The sequence below is a fragment of the Aquila chrysaetos genome, chromosome 3, assembly GCF_900496995.4.
Source record: "Aquila chrysaetos chrysaetos chromosome 3, bAquChr1.4, whole genome shotgun sequence".
In the NCBI taxonomy this organism is placed as follows: Eukaryota; Metazoa; Chordata; class Aves; order Accipitriformes; family Accipitridae; genus Aquila; species Aquila chrysaetos.
Window position 1 is genome coordinate 9,020,826 of NC_044006.1, and position 22,978 is coordinate 9,043,803.

A 22,978-nucleotide genomic window follows, 5' to 3' on the forward strand; every position below is an offset into this window, starting at 1 on the left:
TGACCCGAATTGAAGCAAAGCAAAGTATCTTTTCCATCTTAAATACGCTATCTGAAATCTAAAGGTTGGTAACAGTTGAGAATGAAGTAGGAGGTTATTAGCATAGACATTGTTTCTAGACAGGAGACAGCTTTGTACAACAGAAACTCTCAGAGCTGGTGTGGCCTGTAGTTTGACTTTTGAGGAATACCCGAGAGTGGCAAGGGCAGTCTGAGACTGTTAAGGGTAGTTGTGTTTTATAAGATGCTTTATTTCCATGGGTGTTCACATGGGCTTATAATAACTGTTATTCTGAAGCATTGTTCATTGCACTGACCTGCAGTTGAGATGCAGTGGTTCAACAAGTACACTTCTCCTCGTTCTTTTAGTATGCTCCTCTCCTTCCAACCCCTCCCCCTCAGTCCTTGAAGCATAGTTACAGCCAATAAGCTTTCCTTCAAACTAAACGGGGACAGACAGACAGGTTTTACTAAACTCCCAGTTTTTTATCCAGTGCATCATACACTGAAGGCACACTTGATCTCAGCATTTTCCTTTGGGTACTGTGACTTAACCCTTATCTACGCTGGGATTGCTACTAAATCAACCTTTTCCACGATGTTGCAGAAATATCTGCATTGAAGTTTTATTTCACAAGCTCTTAATCTTACCGAAAGTTCAAGTGACATTTAATGCTGCCATCCTCTGTTCAGCAGTAACATTTCTGTAGCAAGAACCTGCCAATTAATATTTGACCCTTTGACATGTATTTTCAGGACAGAAACCTGAACATTCACCCAGTATTTTTATAGGAAAATTCTATCATTCTTACCACCAAGAAATTAGTAGGTTTCAAATATCCACTAATACAGTTACAGTGAACAGTTTACAGTAGTACATATATATCATACACTACTATGGCATTAAAACAAGTTTATTTCAATTTTTATCAGAACCAAAAGATTTCAGGAATATGTTGTGTGTACTGTCTGTTCATTTCTGTTAATAAAGCAGCTGATATTTGGAGAAACAGGTTAGTATAACTAAGAGTATTTTGTTACTTTCATAACTAATTTGCTTCTCTGTAATACCAGCTTATTTGTAATAATCCATTACAATAACCTGCATTGCAGGGGCAGAGACATTGACTAGGTCTGTCTTCTATTGGTTTATATTTTAATTCAACTTTATCTTTCATCATCAGTCCCACTAATAAATATGAAAAGGTTGAGTTCATTTATTTCTGCATCAGAAAAGCATTGGTCTCCATGGTTACTCAAAGCCATGTAGCTTTACTTTCACCATAAGCTTTTTTTTTTTTTCCCCCTTTACAGAATTTGCATTGGGTCCTCCATCTTGAGTTTTTTCACAGGTATTTTTAAAACAAGAGCATTTATTTCTATTTCTCCATATTGTACTCTGTGCAAAGCCAGTCATCTGAAAAGTATATAACCTTCTCTTCCAAATGTTCCTTATTCAGAGAATTGAGTGGTTTTTGTTTCCCTAGACCTATTTTGAAGTAAAAAAAAAAAATAAAAAAAGGTACAGCAGCATAGATGAACTATGCTACTCCTGGTCCTGGCTAAATAGCATCTGCATTACAAAATGGCACATCCAAAGGTCCATAACAGCTTTGCAGAAAGTTTATTTGTACCATTCAAGTTATATTACACAACAGCTTGTAAACTCCTATTCCTAGAGTGCTGGAAGCTTCAGCCATGTGCAGTTTATTGAATTTTAAGATTTTGACATTGACTTCACGTTCTCTTGTAAAATCTGAACATTTGTACATTTGTGAAGCTGGCAGTATTAGCACATTACTTGACAGTTTTAACGTGCTATACTGCAGCACTCTTCAACCTTCTGATCATTTTAAGTATAAAAATGTGAAGGTAAACAAAGTGAGTTTTTATACATTTTCTTAATTGATTTAGGAAGCTTATCAAGTAAGGGCAAACTACTGTGATCAAATCTTAGCATAAATGTGATCTACAATATGATCAGAAATTTTTAGCTTCCCTTAGAGATGCTAGCCAAAGATCTGAAATGGAACAGTTGCTTCTTCCTAATGTCATAAAGTACGAACCGTAAGAATACACCCGGACAGCCTTTCCTAAAAACCTTTTGGTAGTCAAAAATTAATCATTTTGATACTTAGTACCTACATAGTTCATAGGAAAAAAGTCTTCAGTTCGGTAGAGTTTTGGCAGGTCATAGGGGCGTGCTGCTGATAGAGGATGTCTCTGAAACAAGAACAGGACAGAAATTAATCTTATTGTTAACAGAACAGGAAATAATACTTTAAGGAGTTGACCGTGTAAAAGAGACGGGGGGGAGAATCAGCATCTCAGAAATTACTTTCCAATACAAGATAACTGGCTTTGTAAACAATGCTGAAAATGTGAAGTTGTTTACTTTCACACCTGATTCCACAGACTTTGCAATCATCTTAGCTGGATTAATATTGAACAGATAAAAATAGAGTAGGACTCAGGGGAAATTAGTTTTAAAGCACAGAAAAATGCAAATGAATTAGTAACACTGGAAAATACTGACTACAGAAGAAATATAGAAAGGGATTTGGTTTTGCTTCTGGGGCTTTTAAGAATTCAAATAATTGATTAATCTTGAATTGAGGAGATAAAATCATTTTTCTGTAGTGCAACAATTCAAACCTCTAGCTAAAATCACAGTCTCAATGGAAAATGAAAAGCCTATCTTTCCCATAGAGCTAATGGTCTTCAGGCTCTAAACGTAACATATTTCCAGAGAACAGTTTGCTATTTAGATGTAATCCTCCCATTTATTTGTATTTAATTCTCATTCATGTGTTTCAAGCTCTGCATCTGGTTACAAACATTTATTGAGAGTATCCACTTCTTATTCTTTGGAATAGATACTGGCTCTCCATATACATCTAGGCAGAATTTAAGAAGTAAATATTCATTTATACTATGACCTAGGTACCGGCTACCGAAGCTGCACTGCTGTGTTGACATTGTCAGGGCAGGCAGGATGAATGAGGGTTCTACTGACAAACTCTTGATTTGCACATTTCAGAGCTCAGTACCGTGTTGTCAGAGAAGGGCACTGGCTAGCTATTAGGATATACAAACTTTTCTATGGGGGAGAAAAATACTTCCAGTGATAATCATCAACAGATGAATGTGGTTTTGAAGTTTTTATATGCAGACCCAAACAAAAGGAGATAGGCTCTTTTTAATGGGCAGAACAGTAGAACTTTTAATGTAAAATGTAAGTTTTTTCATCTAAGACTGAATATCAGTCACAACCACCAAGACAAGATGAAGAATCTGAATTGATCATGGAAGAGCTACTAGTAATAAGGTTCACCTCTGCAAAATAGAAAGGAGAAAACCAAAGAAGCTGTAAAAATAGCCAGCTGTAACAATTCACAATGGAATACTAACTTTTTCTGTGTTTTCCCTAAAATATAAATATAAATAGAGAGAAAGAAAAGTGAAAAGTCACTCCAATTTTCAAAGTAAAATAATCTGTCCTTCATTTTGAAGGCAATATTGCCAGTGGTCTTACCTGGAGAAAACAAGGCAGGAAGTGTTATGAATTACAGTAATTAAACTTAAGCTGGGTGACAGTCTTTACAGAAAGCCCTGATCAGAGCAATCAAACTTAACTAAGGACATGAGCCTCTCAAACTAACTTTAAAAGTAGACTCAGGATTTCCCATAGCTCAAGAAACCACAATCTCACTCTGATTTGTAACTGGTTATTTTAGAACTGCTTATTCTTAGGACTTAGTATCCAGAATTCCTCAAAATAGGTGATACCATGATTGCAATGACAATTTACGGTTTTTTTCTTTTTTTTTGGAGATCCCTGCAATAGTAATCTGATGCTTTGATGAATAATACCTTATTACTTATATAGTACTACAGGCATTATGATTCATAGATACACTTGGTCCCTTCTGACCTGCAGATACTCTATGTTTTCTATATACCCTCTTGACACAGGTGATTCTTTCGGGTGACTTCCTGTAACCATGCCATAAAGACTTACAAAAGTGACGACTCCTGTTTTACATCTACCCACACGAAACTTTCATCAAGGAACACGCTTGTTATTATCTTCAGTTAAAGGAACTACTTCAGTCTTCATTATCTTAAAATACAGCTGCTGAATCAATACTAAATGAGAGGCCAAGATACCAATCCATATGACTTGACAGTATTTTACGAGGAAGGGGTCTGAGAAAAGCTCTCTTTCACAATGGTACAGATGCCACACAGAGTTAAAAGACAAGGGCATGAGGAATCTGTGTGCTGTGCACATCACACAGACTGAAGATGAAATAATTCCTTTGTGGTCAGGTTGCTGTGAAACTTAAAGGAAAAGTGACATGGCTGCCTGCTAAGGAGGCAGGGGGCGGGGGAAGAGGGAGAAAATGTCTTGAAATTCCAAAGCCTATTGAAGTCATCCAAAGAGAAAGGTTTAAGTAGTAGCAAATAGCTTTTCACCTCTAGATCACTTGATTCATGTGTGTCACAATCTAATAAAGGCCAGGTTATGGCCCTTAGAAAGTGGGTGCTCTCATTAGGATGCCATCCATACCGTAACATACAACCGCTAGTGGCACTGACTACAGCAGTAGTTTGCTGAAGGCTAAGTGGCCATAGGACTAAACTGTGTTTATGTCTAATCCAGGCTTTAAAGGTCTTGGGCAAAGTTCTGTCATTTCACTGGCATCTGTAAGCACCTATGGCACCTATTCAGTGCAAATACATAAATCTTTATTTCTCCTCTTAGGTCAGGCTTGACACAGCGGAGCACAGTTTAGCAAGCTTACTTTGTACCTGAAAAACACAAGCTGAAAACAGATCTCTGTTGAGATGCCTTATACCCCTGTATTCTTTATCCCAAACTTGGAAACTATTCATTAACTTAAAGGTCCAACAATGAGTGAATAAACTGAGGAAATAAAGATTAAAGGAATTAGAGGAATTTAGCATTTGGAAGGCAGTATAACATGTTTAGATGAAGCTAGATCAAATAGTAGAAATGACAGGATTAAAACATTTGCGAGAGCTTTTGAAAAATAAAGTATGCACAACAACTCTGCACTTGCAGCCAAATAAAAGAAATGGCATGTAGAATCATGCTCGAAAGATTAAAACTTCTGGTGGCAGCTTTAGAGACTTCAGTCAGTTGCATTTTAACAGGCAGCCAAATTATCCAGGAAGACAAGTTGTGTGACATAATATCTAAGGCACTAAAAGCACCCCTTGAGAAATACAGTTTGAAGCCCCTAAAAGCCAGGCCCCCAGCTGATAAAGCTTAATACACAAGAGCAGTAAGAAAATGACCCATTTAAGAGCATAGTGGTTACTCTGACAACTGCAACCCAACAGCAGAACAGCAAAGCTGTGTCAAAAGGTGATCGCTTACAGGTTGCATCACATCCAGGAAACAGCTTAATTCACAGACAGTTAGATTCTACCTTGTATTGAAGAAAAATAAATACTGAGCTGAACGTGTCTGTCTGCTCAGTTTCATTTTCATAGCCAGACTTAAGTCAACCTGCACAGCAACATTACATTTAAGGTGAATGCTGTAAGAATTCCAGATGTGAACACGGAAAATTGTTTCCCTTCTATCCAAGTATCTACAAGATGGTCCAGAAATCCACTTTGGTACTGCTTTTATAATGCAGATGTAGGGCATCTACCCCTCGGGGACCATGAACCCAGCTCAGCAAGACAATTCACCTATCTGTCACTGGCTATTCTCTTTCCCAACAGCCTCCCAAACAGATCAGGAACAGGTAGCACTTCACCTGCTTACAGGTATAATACATACGCTCTGGGAAGCAGCTAGGCAAGCGCAGTAGGTATGGTGTCTTTGTGGTACAGGGGCACTGATGCAGCCACCAAGTGCCCCAGCAGAAAGGTCTGGCATAATTATAAGGATTTCTGACCCTATTCCAAACAGTATGTTTATCCAGGCTATTTGCAGTGTGCCTGACCATTACAGCTAAAACATTGAGCTATTTTCACAAACAGAGAAAATAGTAGATTACCTGACAAAAGGAGGAGGATTATTATTTCACACAGAAAAAAAAAGAAGTTAACGTTCCACATGTGGTGTCCCTGAAAACTTAGCTGGTAACTTGAAACTTCATTATTACTCTGACAGCAATCATTCCAGATTAAAAACCACCAAAAAAAAAAAAAAATCTCCTTTCAGGCTACCAAATTTAAAGTCTTGGTAGTTCAACTTAGATGTATTTACGATAACTGTACTGGACCAGTTATCGCTCTGAACTGACCTCCGGATCAATTTGGCTGCTTCAAAGCAGAGAAAGGAGCAATAATAAAGTATTTCATCCACACTGCTGGACTGTGATGCTGACTTTGCTTTAAGTACTATTCATGTTTCCACAGCTCTTGAATCCATTTCTTTTACATCTGCTGCCTACCACCTGAAGCAGCACTAATCTACCTTTCCCTTGACACCAATAAACATATTTGCTCCTGCTAGTTTACAGTGAAAGACTGCCAAGCTTTCTGGAGTGGATCAGCACCACTGCAGATATCCAAAGAAAACGAAGCAGCTCAAGGAACACTTCTCTACAGAAACCTGCAACAGCAATTTGAACTCTGCTATGAAAGATAAAAGGGGATTCTCGGCTATCTGCCAATAATTATTTTTCAGATTTGGTCATTCTCACAGGTATTAAAATCAATACCTAGACTGTAGAAAACAAAACAGGGCAAAAACTGAAACCTGTTTCTTTGACAGCTCCAAAACCAAGCAAACATTCTCACTTTTTTCCAGCAAAATTTAAAAACTGCCTATTTGGATTCCTCTCGATCTTAATTTTTAATATAATTCTACATAACAATGGTAAAATAATTTTCATTTCTACTGAAATAGATTTAAAGTTCAACATTAAAAACTTCCTTCTTAAAAACCTATAAACTTTGGCTTTTCCAACCAGCCTTCTTTTGATTGCTCCCAGCTGATCCAGCACAGTGCTAGCGGACTTTTGTGAGACAGTTTTGGGAAGAGCATGAATTAAAGAACCAAAATGTTCTTCACACATCAGCTCTGATGCTGAGCACAACAAATCCTCACCCACACGTTCTTCTCTGTTAAACATTTGCTATGTACCAAGAAAGTAATTTAATAAGGATGTCTTTAAAAAAGAACAAGGGGTCTGATGTCCATTACTGCCACATCAGAGTCCTCTTTTGCTTAGGCTGGCTTCCATGGTAATTCTTATCTCCCGTTTGTGGGGCTACCAACCCCCCTGCCAAGACAAACAAAACTCAGCTATTCTCTAAGCATATGCTGAGTAAACGTGCCACTGAAGATGTAACACAGCACATCATCTACACGAATGGGAAAAAACAAGCAGTGTAAGACCAGTGTTAAGGCTTATCCTTAGCTAACTAACATAACTTCTCACAAGCTGCTTAAAGCTTCTCAACGGTGTTTAACCAGCGTCAAGCAATCGCCTTTTAATTAGCAACTTTAAAATAGAGTGAAGATTGAAGATTAATCTTAACAATAGCCTTACAAACTAGCCAAACACTACTGCACCTTAGGAAATCAAGGCAGAAAGGTTGGACGGTACGTCCCAACAGGCAGCAAGTCATGGCAGAGCCCAAATTTAAATCAGGACTGACAGGGGAATTCTAGCAGAGCCTGCAGCACTGGTTTAAAACTTCACCACCTACAGCTGTCCTCCCCATTCCTCCCCCAGAGGTTATTTTTCTCTCAATCAGCAGAAGGAAGTGTGTCGCCACATCAGTTCAGCCTAGTTCAGCCTGGCACACTACCTTAAATCACCAATGAAGGTAGGTTTGTACTAAGGGGCCCAAACTATTAATTGTAAAAGCCAGAGTTTGGGTGTAAATTCTCCTCTTCAGGACAGTAGTAGTTCCTGTTCTAAGGCAAAGTAATGTCAAACCGCTCCAATTTTCAGAACACAAGCTTCAGAGCCCAATTTTTGCTTATCTCCCACAGTAGATATGTTTTACACAGCATGACTTACAAGCGTTGGATTCCATTCTTGACTTCATATGCACAGCATCTTTACTATCTCAGCAAGGTAAAGAAACTTATCTACCATTCTGTAAGCCCTGAATGTGACTGGATGAGGAGCACAAGCTGCAGAATTTTCTTCCTGAGAAAATAAAAAAGTCTTTTCTGACTCTGGTACCTGTGCCCATCATGAGCTGGAGTCAGCTGAGCTGGACATCTGACCTCATCCACAGCACTCACAAAAGTTTCCAGTAATAACCTCTGTAAATTGACTCTTTACAGAATTCTGTCTGAAGATCATCTTAACTTTCCCTTTTCCTTCAAGTCTGTGGGATTACTGTGAAAGCGTTCCAGATGCTTATTGACTCTTGCATCAATTTTCTTATCTCTGATTGACCAACAGAGGCGGGGGGAAAGAAGTTCTTCCTACAGTGTTCTGTTACTACTCTCCTAATTAGAGGACGATATAAACTTTGAGGCATACTGTTTCCAAACATAAGGCAATCATATCACTTTCTAGTATTATTTATGGGTCTCAAAAGCAGGTAAATAGTTCACAGACTGACTGTGCAGGTTTCATTCTTAAAACAGTTGATGAAGCAAATAATACACAACAGAAATAGGAAATTTATCAATCAGAATGAAGTTCATTCCCTCACCTGTTTGCTTTGTAACTCAGAAGGCACATGCCTTATCCTTCTTACCATGATCATATTATCATCTCCACCATAAATCATAAGTTTTTTCTTCCTGTTGTTCTAAACTTTCTGTGTACACACTTCAGAGCAAGGCCAATTCCATGCAAGCTCCAGAAAGGATCATCTATATCCTTTTGGCTGAAATTAGTTATTAATGACAACCTTTCACTTATGACTAGAATCTCTTCAAGAGAAGGATAAAGCAGGCTTCCCTTTGTGGAGTACAATACCATGAAAACATGTAAAAACAGTCAAACAGCTATTTTTATTCCATAAATAGTAATGAGATACATAAAGTCAAGAGAATTTAGAAAAAGCACAGGAGAAAAAAACCCACGATGTTCCCTTTTTTTTCCCCTCAATCTCTTCAGCAAAGATCTATTCAACAGCTGCAATAATGATCACTGCACAAATCAATAATCTTGCTGAAGCCAAGGGTAAGTACAGTTTATTAGCTGTTCAGTAAGGAGACAGAAACACAAGGATGCAGCGGCTCTTCTCCTGCCAAAAGAGTGTGGGATGCAGAAGAGATGTGATAGCTTTGAAGAATCCCACTGCAAAGTGTGTTCTCTCTAAGTGTATAGTCTAAGATTTTGTGCTTAGGCATGTTATCCACCAGGCTTTCTTCTCTTCAGTGATGGATCTAGTTTCTCACTAATATAATCTTTTTTCCAATATACTGTTGCCAGAAGGAGCATGTCCTTTAAAAAGGAAAGTCTGGATTTGTTTTGTTGTTGCCATTTGTGATTGGTCTGACAGTCTGTGTCTATGAGGCTTCCTAAGGTGGACTGCCCTGGCTTCAGCACTCTCAGTCTCTCAATTTATTTCTGAACAAGAAGCAGTAATATATTTGGGGCTGCTCCTCATGTGTTAATCTTCAGGGAAACCAAAAGGGAATAGGAGTGAAAGAAAGAATGAGACAAACTAAGATGAATAATAACAATAATACCTAGCATTTCTATCTGCAGGAGCACAAAGGGCAGAAATTGGCCATTTGACCTTCACAATATCCTTCTAACACAAGTATTCTCATTTTACTAGTAAGATAACTCTATGCATTCTTTGCCATGTTTTTTACTGCAAGGTCTGGTCCCGGGATTCCTGGGTCCCTGTCTAGTGGCACAATCTAAGGAAGTGCATAAGACAGGGGCAGATACAAACAGGGACTATGAGACCAAACTGGTAAAAAAAAAGCAGGAAAAAAACCCCAAAGCTCTATGGGACCAGATGGATGCATCTGAGGATGCTAAAGTTGCTGGTTCACATTGTTGTGAGGCTGCTGTCAGTCATCTTAAAGGTCAGGGCAATCAGAGGAGGTTCTTCATGACTGGAAAAAAGCCAAATGTCATGCTTGTCTTCAAGAAGGACAAGGAGGAAGATATGGGGATCTACAGGATGTTCAGCCTAACCTCAGTCCCCCCAAAAATATGGAGCAAATCCTTTTGGAATCCATTTCCAGCACTTCAAAGAAAAGGAGGTGATTGAAAAGAGACACCGTAGATCTAATAAGGGCAAACAATGGTTAGCAAACCTAATTAACAGCTAGCTAGAAAGCAGCTTTGCAGAAAAAGTACTGGTGGTCCTCAGAGACAAGAAGCTGAATCTGAATCAGCAGAGTGCTCCAGCAGTGATGAAAGCTAACAGCGTACTGGTATTAGTACAAGCACAACAGACTGAGGGATGTGATCACTTCCCTCCATTTTGACACGAGACTGAATCTGGACTAATGTGTCTGGTTTTGGCCTCCCCAGTTCATGAAGGATTTACTGGACTGACATACTTGGAGCAAGTCCAGCAGAGGACAATCAAGATGCTCGGGGGCTGGAGCACATACATTATGACGAGAGGTTGAGACAGCCGGTTTCTTCAGCCTGAAGAAGAGAAGTGCAATTTAGCTGCCGTCTTCAACTATCTAATGAGTGAAGACAGAGCTGCTTATAGAGAAAACAGAGCTGGTCTCAACTCAGAATGGCATTGCAAAAAAAACCCCAGCCTACAGGCAATGGATGTAAGTTGCAGAAAGAGGAATACCAATCAGACATAAGGAAAAAAATGTGGTCAAAGACTGGAACAGGTGCCCGGAGAGGCTGTAAAATCTCCCTTCTCAGAGATGTTCAAAACTTGACTGGACAAGACCCTGGGCAGCCTAGTCTAACTTGAGTTAGCCCTGCTTTCAGTAGGGAGTTGGACCTGACGACCTCCAAAAGTTCTACCTTACATTATTCAGTGATTGTAACTGAGGCACAGAGGCAACAAATTACTGGAACTCTGCCTGTGGTCTTAATCATGTTAACCCTAAGCTTTAAAATCAGCATTTCTGGGCTATTTATTCCATTCCCTAACTGCTGGGGAATCCCCATGTGGTATTAGTGTTAGGTAGGTTTTGGTTAAGTAGGGTTTTCTGCCTTCTTGCACAAGTTAAATTATAAATTAAAAAAATGCAGTGCTGCACTCACATTACCCAGTGGCACTCCAAGCAAAATGTGCAAAGTCCAAGTCTGCTGCTATGTCTGTTACTCACGTCTGATACTCAAAATTAATTTATTCATTACTCACTAATGTATCACTTGCTGTCAGTCTCAGTCCAGTTCCTAGCAGACCTTCAAAGCAGATGTTAGATAGCTTTTTCCACAAAGGTGCTAAAGTGAATGGCTAGGGAGTCTCAACTAGGCATCTTATCCTGGCTTTCAGTCTTTCAGAAATGAGTTAAGGCATAAAGAGCAGACTCCAAGGCTGCCAGTCCTAGACTTTTATGAACAGTTTTTTCTTTTGCTTTATTAATGCAGTGTCTGAGGCAAGCACATACAATACCAGAATAGTAATAGCCTCAAATTATAGGTCCCTTTGCAAATCAATTCATACCAACACATTTTCTCATCTAAGACATTTAAACATTTGGAGCCTCTTGCACATGGAACAGCAGCTGAGGTCCCCAAGGAACAACTCAAACTGCTTTCACTTTCTGGAATAATACCACAGACAAAAGTAAACAAAAATAATACCATCCATCTGAAGCATGAGGCAGCATTATATACAGAAGGAGCTGGTAATTATAATGGGAATCAGATAAGACTAATAAAAGTACAGATTGACCAAATAGACAGGACAAAGCACAAAGATTTCACACTCCTTTCCTTAACTTGGTAAATGATTCACTCTGAGTCAAGGAAAGAGCCTGCTTCCCAAGCTGGCTCGCTGTTTCAATGTTACCATAATACAAAACAACCTTCCAACTCCTTGTCTGAGACTATGAACAAGCAATCAGGCAGTATGGATATGAGACAAAACTGAGCTCGAGCTCAAACTAGAAAGGCATTTGGACGTGGTCTGAGTGACTCCAAACAAGAGCCTTTACAGTTTCTGTACTTCAGTTCCATTATCTGTAAAACGGGGGCAATGAACCAGTATGAAACTTCACACTTAAACTCGCCAATTTTATTACACTAGGTCCAGCAGCACTGAAGGAATGGATGAGGCTGTCAGAACATCCCACTGCAATTTATGACTGCTGTCTCCCCTTCACCTGTTGTGCACCTCACTATAGAACTTAGCTTCATCTTCTTGGAAACTTCTTAAGCACACTGGAAGGCTATTATGTCCCAGTAAGTTTTCTCTTCTTCAGGCTGAACAAACTCAGCTGCCTCAGCCTCACTTCCTTGATCATGCTGTCCAGCCTAAGCATCTTGATGACCCACCCCTGAGCTCAATCAAGTTTATCAACATCTTTCTTGTACTGCAGCCCCCAAAACTAGATGTGGTATTCCAGATAAAGTCTAAGGAATGCCCAGTTAAAAAGAATGATCACTTCCGTCAATCTACTGGTCATGTTTCTGTTGATACTGCCCAATCATCTGTTGGCCATCATTGAAGGCACACTGCTAACTCATGCTTAGCCTGCCATCTAAAAAGATCGCTGGGTCTTTCTCAGTAAAGCTGCTATTCCATCCAGTCAGTCCCCAGCTTGTACCACAGCAGAGTGTTAGTCCATCCCAGGTGCAGGATTTAGTGCTTGTCCTTGTTGAATTTAGTAAGAGTCACATGAGCACATCCCTCTGGCCAGCTGATGTCCTCAGAAAGGCAGCCCTGTTCTGGAGCACACCCTTTGATTCACTGCGGTCCACAAACTTGAGGAGGGTGCATTCTGTCTCCTCCTCCAGGTCATTGATAAAGATATTAGGCAAATGTCTGACAAACTACACCTGTAACTAGCATCCAGGTAGAGTACAAACCATTAACAACTACACTTCAAGTCTAATGATCTAATCAGTATTTTCACCTATCTAGTAGTCCACCCACCTAGATCATAACATCCCAATTTGGATACAAGGATGCTGTGGGTGTCTGTATCAAACAACTTCCTGAAGACAAGGTACAGGATATCAGCTGCTCTCCCCTTATCCACAGTTATATCACAGTCCTATCACTCCTGATGACTTCACAGTTAGAACAAACTCAACATTCTTAACAGACACACAGTGCTAGAAAAAGTATTCATAAAGGAAAAGTATTAAAACAGATAGGTCCTAGTCCTACTATATTTCCATGTAAGGCAATGGGAACTGAAAGCACATAGCACCTTGGACAATCCAGCAGATACTAGAAATGTGGCAAAACTGGAAGTGTTAGATTTAGCCTGGCAAAATATACAATATTCTAATGCTCATTGGGAAGGCATTCAGACAGACAGAGAGACTGACCCACCCACAAGTCATAAGAGATGGAAAATTACACTCAGTTTCCAAGAGTAACGCAGCAGGAAACAAAGATCAATGAGGTTTGGCTTATATGTCAACCTCTAGTCAGTGGCTGTGATGCTGTTCTACAGTAGTACAAGAAGAAATTTGTCCACAAATACAAGAATAGCCAGCGTGCCTACACTGTCAAATCAAAGCTTAGTAACTTGTCTCCAGCTGAGACCAACAGCTGATGCTTACAGTATAAAAACCAGGCAAGTATGCAGCATTCCTGCCTTGAATACTCTCCTAACCTATAGGAATTTGCAGCATAGAGGTTCCTAGAAATAGAAAGGTAACTTTGCTAAATTACCTTGTCTGATCGAATTTAACATACATAAATTGTCTTTCATTTACAACTGCAACAGTGAGTTCCAAACTTTAGTGATATATTGCATAAAAGGCACTCCTTTAGTTCATTTTGAGACTATGTCTTGATAATAATTTCTGCTTACTGTCTCATGCAATTTTAAATTTCAAAGAACTCTAGTGCATTCTTCTTCAGTGTGGAAAAGAAAAGACTAAAATCATAGTCTGCTTAGGTGTTTCCCAAAGGGATGTGGTTCCAGACGCCTTTTCTAGTTCTGCTGCAATAGGACCAGAACGTCAGTCAGTATTAAAGATGAAGCTACAGATTTACAGAGTGGCACAAGAAGGTTTTTATTTTCTTTCTTTGCACTTTTCCTAATAATTCCTAACATTCAATTTTCTTTCTTGCCTGCTATTGACCTGTGAGCTGAAGGTTTTCATGAGGCCATCTTGACTATTTCATGATCCCTTTCTTTAGTGAAAAATGCTAGTTCAGACACCAATACCATACATATAAGGCTCACTTGCATCACCCCCATTTGCATCACCTTATGTTAATTGACATTTCATTTTGGCTACAAGTTTTTCCACTCAGTCTCTCAATGTTGCAAGGTCTGTCTACAGCTCTCTGCAGTTGGCATTCACTTCTGTGATCTCAAAATAACTACGTCAACAAGCTTTCTCATCTCATTGTATGCCTCATTTTCTAAATCATTTGTGAACACTGAACAGCATGCTAGAGATACAGCTAGCATCTGAAAGACTTCTTTCTATGTCTTTTGCTCAGGAGCAGATAAAATATTTGGGATCTCAACAGGATGGAGTAATCAGCACTGCACTCACACGCTTTGCAGGCCCGTCATGGAACACAGATGAATAGAGACTTTTAGCAACATGGCATGAGCACAACCACAGTGCTTAAGTGGGAGGACAAACAGCCCAAAATTAAAAAAAAAAAAAAAAAAAAGTAATAGTAGTCCCACCACTGACACAAGCCCCCATTTCTTTTTTCTATAAAAAGAAATAGAAATTCGTCTTAGTAACAACTGATACCAAAAATTGTTGTTATGGTCTGGAAATTATCATAACAGTTTGGTTTTACAATCCCATATGGTCCTGCTACAGGGGGTACTCTGGAAGTGAAAGAGTTAAGCAGGAATGGTGGGGGGTTTGCATGGATTAACCAGACTTTTCTGGAAGAGACACTCTCAGTGAACCGTTCTCCTTCAATACAGTAAAGTTGTGTCAACTAGCAGAGAACAAAACAGCCTGCGTGCGACTACGCAAAGGCAAGGCAAGGCGCCTCGCACACCGGGGCGCGGGTGCTGTGCGAGGGCTGGAGAATGGGCGGGGGGAGCCCAGCCCAGCCAAACCGAACCCAGCCAAACCAAGCTGGGAAGAGCGAGCCGAGCCGCCGGGGTGAATCCAGCTGAGCAGAGCCGAGCCCAGCTGCCGGGGTGACTCTGGCTGGCACACACACGCACACATTTTCTGCAGACTGCCTTGCATTTTTGTTCTTGGCAAACCAGAGCAGCTTGGGAAATATTTGCAGGTCTGGCTATTTAAGCAGGAGCAGCCTAGCGGGGAGCACGCAACAATCGCCCAAGATTGGCTTGCAGCGTTACTGCTGCTGGAGGAAAAAAATCGTTTCCATAATAACTGTTTCGCAGCATACCAGCTACGCTGCCTATAGCATTTTGCCACCCAGCTGAATTACAAAAAAAAACCAAGGGCAAACATGCTATTTTCATACCTTTCTTTTCCCCCAAGCCATATTGACACATGGACTCTGCGACAAAACGAATGCTACTGAAGCCCAAAAATATCTGCACTGAATATAAATATATTATGAAATAGCTTTTAAACTCTGCCCTAAAGCACTTTCTGATTGGCTGCCAATGATGTCACACATCCATAAAGCCCAATAAAACGCATGGGTTAACAAGTCTCATTTCTGCGTATGAACTCCATGCAGCAGGAGCACAGACCACTCCAGGACAGGCAGGGGGTTAACCATACCATCTCTCAGGTAGTTAAAATCCTGCGACCTCAGGCCTCCGTGTCAAGCAAGCTGCACTGCTGACTCTGCTCACAGACTGATCTTAACGGTACTTAACTAAGCACTGTTTACTTGTGAGAGAAGCCTTCCTAATGGATACAGTAAATCACTGTCAGTTTTTAGGTATTAAAGATACACTTATGCATATTCAGAGCAATTAGTTTGGTCTTATCTAGCAGTTGTGATCTTACATTTCAAGTCGGAGGTGAACTAAGTATGGTACCCTTTCCAAACAGGAACTTGACCTTCAGTCCTGTTTGAATAAACTGTTATTGAGTAACATTTTACAAAAGCCCTAACAAAACTAAAATCTACAGTTTTACAAAACTCAAAAACTAATGCCAGAAATATCAACTAAGCATTTAAAACATACTATTTTGACATCAATTGCTCAAATAGTAAAATATGTTAACTCTTTCTGTGCACTCATGCTTACAGGTTGCCTGACAAGGAATAGCAGTTTGCAGGTTTAGGGGTTTAGGTTGTTTTAACAAACAGAGCATTCTATACAGAGAGAAATTTGCTGTGTAAAATATTAAGTGTATATGATGCTCAACTGCCAGCGACCAATATTTGTTTTTTACTATGAATACAATTCTTGGAGCTGGCTTGTTTTCAAATGTTATTAGGTAGATAGCATGTGGTGGTGTAGTAAGGAGTCTTATGCATGAACTGAAAATACACTGAATTTGATCACCCTATTCTAGGCAGTTTTGCTGCCAAATGTGGGCTAATTTATATATAGCAGCCTATTTAATAGTTTGCACTTATACTTCCAAAGCAAGCATGGAAGCAGACCACATAGAAATATGAAAATGTTGCCTGATTTGCTACATAAAACTTTGTTTTCCAAATCCTTGTCTAAGGTTTAGGAACATTCAGTAGAAATGAAGCTGCAAAATACACGGTTAAAATATGAAGCTGCTATAAGGTATGCCATCACTGCAGTGCTCAAAGCAGTATCACAATATAAGAGAAACGGCTGTGTATTGCTATCTACTATTGTTCCTTCTGCCTCTCTTTTCGGTTTCATATTCAAGGCAAAAACACCAAAAGCAATCAAAGGAAAGAAAACAAAACCACAAGCTCAGTGTCTAGAAACCTCATGCTTTCCTCGATTACTCCTAAAGGATCCCTTTACTGCTGAACCTCAGCACATACCATCAAATATTTCAAGTGGAACAAATTCATTAACTTGTAAACACTACTTAACTAACTGAAAGCCAGTGACAGAAACCTAGAGCACTGTTAAATCGACTTCAGGCAGACACTGCATTTCATGTGTTAATACTTGCCATCTGCTCATGTTGCATTTTTTACCACAAGAAAAAAATGTGACTGCTGAGTAAAGACACTTCAAAAAAAGAAATACGAGAAACCTGGCCTCACTTAGCCATAAACTATGGGGTTTTTTGGTGGTTTTTTTTTTTTTTTTTTTTTTACACACAAACACACACTTACCCTCTGTCTCTCTACTAAAAAGAGCAGAACCTATGTAAAATAGTCTTTTTTAGCTATTACTGCCTTATAATAGCTACACTAGGAAATCTTAAAGAAAAAAGAAAGTGCCTGTGCATGTTTGGTACTCCAGACAGCAAGAAATTTGCCTCAGGGAGAAACACTTTGTAAAAGAGGTGGGGGAAGGGTAATATGCTAGTAGACAGAGTGCATAAGGGAACCAATGCAGAAGCATGTGCGCGTGTGCCTGCATGTGCGCATTTGTGTTGGAGGCGCTAGAAAAAAATGCTAGTCACTACGGCTCCTAGAGGCTCCAGCACAGCAAAGCACCTTTCCTGCAACACAACCATTACATCACGCACAAAACTGCCTGCCGGCCACAGAAAATGGCACAGCCAGGAAGGGATGGATACCAGCAGAGGGAATGTTTCTCCACTTTGTGAACCATGCAATTTTTAAACTAAATCTTTTCAAAAATTAGCCTTAGAAAAAAAAAAAGTCCTAACTTCTTACCCCCTTGAAAACTAAAGGAAATCAACATTTTGCCCCAAAAGTTGGGCTTATGACTTAGAGGATGCCAAGACATGATGGTATAAGCTTTGTTTTATTTTTGGCCAAAATGGTATTTCATTTGACATTCAGTTTGCTTCTACTAATAATCCTAAACAGCACTCAAGCATTTCAGTAACGCAAGTGAAAAGGAATTTACTTTGGCACCAGGTCACCAAGGAATAAATATTTCTTAAGTTTTGTGCCATGAAGTTCTGCTTAGCTGTTGCCAAAAAAAAACCAAACAAAAAAATAAAAACACCACCCCCACCCCCCCCCCCCCCAGGACTGCATTTGTACCTTTTAACAACTGTTGTCATGTTTTAAATGGGTGCTTATAAAGAAAGCATCTGATGGACTATTTTGGTACATGACATCTACCATTAGTATGCTAGATACACTGAATAGCAGGTCCTGATCTAGATGGGCAAAATTCAAAAGCAAGTTTCTTTACAGAAGCTGTCAGGGAGAGAAGGACATGCAGTAATGGTGCATAAGATGGAAACCTATCCACTGGAAGCTGGACAAAACCTTTTCACAAAAGTCCCTGCACAGCAACTGTGCACAAACACTGGCTCCAATATATGCCCCAGTTGTAATGATAAAGTCAGTGCATGAAACCTGAAATTGTGACTTCTGGCTAAAGATCTCTCTCATCCATTCCCTATTACTAGTCCATAGAACTATTTTACCTTCATAAATTTATAGCATAGTGTAATTTCTCTGGATGTTGCCTTTCTTTGGATGTATTCCCAACTTTACCTACCACAACTTGATTTTGGTAAAACTCATTAGCTGCTGGGGTCCAGTTCCTGATGACTGGAATAAGTAGTGGGGTGGAGGGGGCAGGCGAGTGGTGTGTGGAAATACTGTGGTCGTAACCAAAGTAAACAGATGCCAGCCTGTGTCGCACACAACTGAAAAAAGGACACTAGCAGAATATATTCATGCCACAAATATTTGAACACAAGGCACTCTTTATAGTAGAAAAACCCTCATCTGGTCCCAGATCCTTCACACTTAAAACTCATGCCTTTTTACTTCCACCCCAGATCTTTCACCAGATCTTTCCTCTCCACAAAGGAGCCCAGGTGTTTCTTGAATTCACTTAGCATTTCCAACACTTCACTCATTCTCACATTAATGAAACCCATATGTTTAAGTATTACTGTCCTCAGTTCCTTCCTTACTGCCCTTTTCCTGAGATTTTAATTCATTTTGTGAGTAGCTTTCCCTGAACTAAAAAAAGTTACACAGATTTTATTAACATCTTTCATAATTTTGAAGACTACTGTCAAAGTGCTTATTTATTTGAGACAGTTTTGATGCTAGGAAACAAAGATGTGCACGTCTCCTGTTACAACAATCAAGTTCCTATTTTCAAAAGTATATTGGACCAAGACTACCCCCTTTAACAGCTACCCATTTAAGAGCTACTTCAAGAATTAATGTGGCAGACTGCATACATGAAACTGAAAGCAAGAACAGCTTGCATTAAGGCAGCTGCCGTGATTTTCAACCCCAGTTGGCTTCTCTGCCTCTTCTCTAGTGTCCCTCCACACTGCAGGAGCAGCCGCTAAACTGCCTCAGTTAATAGCCCAGCATATGAAAGAAAATGAAACTCTGGTTTCACTTTACCTCAACATACCAACAAAAGATTCAGCCACTGTTATCTTCATCACAAGAGCTTGGCACACACTTCACGTATTTGACTTCTAGTTATTCCTGTTTCTCATTATTGCCCTGTAATAAACGTATTTATTCTAAATACATTTAACAGTTACACATGCTCCTAGATGACATGCAACTCTTTAAAAAAAGGTCCCAAACAAAATCCAAGTGGAGGAAGTACAACCAACCACCAAGACAAGAGCAGTCATCAGGAAAATGAGTCACAGAGAAGGCCAGTAGAATCCCCCAGGAGACTTCCATATGTATCAGTCTCAGACAGAAAAGGCAGAGGCACTGAAAATGAGTTGATAAAATACTTTTAAAAGGTGTTGGGTGTCCCAAGTAGGAACATCTATGTGGCAGCACAAGGAGATGGAGGAAAGAGTAGAGGAAGGGGGGAGTTAATTGGACATCTGTGTGAAGCTGGGGGAGGGCAGACAGGAAGGCAGTAATAAACTCCATAAGCAGACGGTGCCACAGGGCTAGAATAAGACTCCGACTTTACTCTGAGCAAGGAAGTAGAACCCACATTTGTAAGCGTATGCCTGTGTAAAAATCCTAACACCTTCTAACTGACCTTGCTTACCCAGAGCATTTTGGACGAGAACAGGCAATTTAGTAACAGCAATGTGGCCTTTAGCAGCACTGTGGTCATTTGTTAAAAGGGAGAGAAAAAACATCACCAGTGTCTGCAGCTTCACTTCACCTCTCACCTGATACACAAACTATCTCAAGCACTTTAGTGAAAGCTAAGATTCAGACTGATCTCACAAACAACACTATTTTGTGGATCACTTTGCATATGAGTTGATATCTATACACATACTTTATTTGAAAGTATTTATACAGGATCAAGATCTTTATTTCCCAGTCTTTATACTTCATTCATCTTAATTTATAAATGTACTTCCAGAAAAAGTCAACCTGATTTACAATAAGAGTGTTTTAAATGAGAGCTGCTCCTGTTTGAGTATCACTTTAGGATACTGTGAAAATCCACAAGCTACAATGTATTCCATGTTATAAAAGCCAAATCAGAATAAAAATTCCTTTCCAAAATTCCCTCATGCCAACTTCATCCAAATTTTAACACAGAAGTTACTCTGTGTGAAATATCTGGAGTGAGGATTTTTCTATTTAGAACTTTTACTAGCTCATAGAAAGTTCTTGGGTCTTGTACCAGTTTATCCAGTTATAAAATGGATTCTTGTTCACCTGTCCTTTTTTAATCCTTTAAGAAAGGAAATCAAGTGGAAAGCTGAAGCGTTACGACAGTTCAGCAAACAAGTTTCATGCTGAGACAGTCTTCTACTCAGGGTTCTATGGACAATTCAATGTAGTGCCAGGCCATACTGTAGATTTATGGTAGAACCATAATAAAGTCTTTTTTTTTTTTTCTGTATGCCTCTAATTCCGATCAACAAGATGGTGCATATGTGTTTCTTTTTGCCCATTTGTCTGGTGTGTTTAGAAACAGAAAGCACTTTGAACCTGGAACTACTGTCAACCATATGCTTCAAGATTTAGCACCCCAATGTCAGATAAGCCATCTAGCCCCCAGTATAAATGATGAAAATTTTTTTTTAAGTAAAATGTTTTTAAATAGAAAATAATTTTAAAGGTCAACTTTTTCTGTGCAGAATTAAAAATAGGAACAAAATAAACACAGAAATTTTTGCTTTTGTCACACTGAGACCACAATTTCTACAGACATTCCTCTGATGAGACACCATTACAAAAGTATATATTACATGGTTACAGAAATACGTGGAAGAGCATACCATGCTGTGGAGACAGTAATCCACAGAAATATGGTAAAACAAAGGTCACAACAAGCTCACCACAACTATGGCTGGCAAGAACATAATTTCTCAATGTATTACAAACCATTTGAAAAGTTTAACCCTAACATCATGTAATCTGCAGTATGTTTCTGCATCTCAGCTAGAATTTAAAATGTAGCTGATAGAGCATAAACTGAGAAAAATAGCATAACCAAAGAAACCCTGAAACAGGGAAAACAGTCATCGTTTTTTAGTAAAGGAATTCTAATATGTTGGAAAACGTGGTTAATTTCTCTTAACACTAGATGTAAAAATGGCATACCTGTAACAAAGAAACTGGGATGTTGTCAGAAAAATCCAGACAAGTAATTCTGCTAGGAAAGGGACCCAACAGCACCCTTCATAACGTGCTGCTCTGCTGGCCCTAGGGCATTCATGCTAGAGAGACAGCAGTCAAGTTTTAGCTTTTATTATTTTATTGCTTTGGGGTTTTTAAGAATCAACAGCAGTACAGCACAGGTTTATGGATAGGAACCCTGAACCACTGGGGTTGTGGACCCTAAGTATTTTACACACATTGTTTTGTAACAATAAGTGCACACAATCCTGTTTAACAATGTACATAACAGCACAGAGCCTCATATGGAAGACACAAATGCAAGTACAAGCAGAAAATCTGATACAGCTGAAGACATCCTATATTGTCCCAGAAGACAGGCCAATGCAGAGCTGCTTTGTATAACATGCAAATACTTAAATCAATAGTGCGACCAGTAGTCACTGCTTGCTGCATTCCTTACAGAAGCAGCCAAAAGGAACATAAGAAAAGGGAAGGGAGAAGAGACATTTACCACTTATTTCACTGGCGCCAGCTAATATCTTTTCTGTAACTAATTCACTTTAACTCTGCACAGGGCAATGTTATGTAAAATGTTTCTGAAGGAAGATTTTTTCCTGCCTTTCAAGAGCAAGCATCAAAGCCTAGTAAACCGTGTGCTGCAGAATATATTTAAAGCTCAACAATACTAACCAATAGAGTCACTGAAACTGAACTCTGGAGGAGGAGCTCTCTACATGCAGAGGCTGGGTTTCTATTTTCTGGCACAGATTATACCAGCTTACAGAAAGGCAGTATTTTACAAGTCTTTACATATGTAGCCAAAAGCTTTTGTCAGTGAGATGCAATTATAGCTTAAAAACAGTTTCTGTGATAAAAAAGAGATGAGAGCACTAATGAAGGTGGCTTTCTGACAAATCAAGTTTTTCCTAACTGTTTTTATTCATTCATTTGATCTCAGTACTGGAATTTTGCAACAGGAATTGGCTCGGTCTCTTTCAAAACATAAAGGGCCTAATCCCTTCCCATTAGAGAACAGGAAGTCAGAAGCCAATCTTAGCACTGATTAAAAAAAGGAATCTGGATTGTTATTTTAACTTCTTTGTTGCACATAAACTAGAGAATTTTTTTTCCGCTACCATTTCAGCACGCTGGCTCCATTAAAAGCTGATGTCTCCCCTAAGTGGCACCTGTTTAGTACAAGAGACCCTTCGCACCAACTGCTCTCTACAGAGCAGCAATTACGCTACAGTTTCTCCCCATCACTACGCGTGTAACTCGGAACATGTGCTGCACGAATCCTTATTTATGTGCCACTGTGCTGTCCTGCTTTGGACAGTACAACAATGACATTTCTAGTGCAAAGATTTTTT

General features: G+C 39.4%; 1 protein-coding gene across 2 annotated transcripts in view; it reads right to left on the reverse strand.

The window, feature by feature from the left end:
* Positions 1–897: 897 nt before the first annotated feature.
* Positions 898–22,978, reverse strand: part of BCAS4 (breast carcinoma amplified sequence 4) — a 44,811-nt gene continuing 22,730 nt past the window's right edge. Inside the window, exon 5 of one of the 2 annotated variants that reach the window (XM_030010615.1) lies at positions 898–2,222. In XM_030010615.1, coding sequence (XP_029866475.1) covers positions 2,118–2,222 — 105 coding nt within the window. In that variant the 3' untranslated portion in view covers positions 898–2,117. Of the gene's footprint in view, positions 2,223–8,314; positions 8,458–22,978 lie in introns of those variants that run through there. The other variant, XM_041122531.1, reaches the window with a different exon arrangement.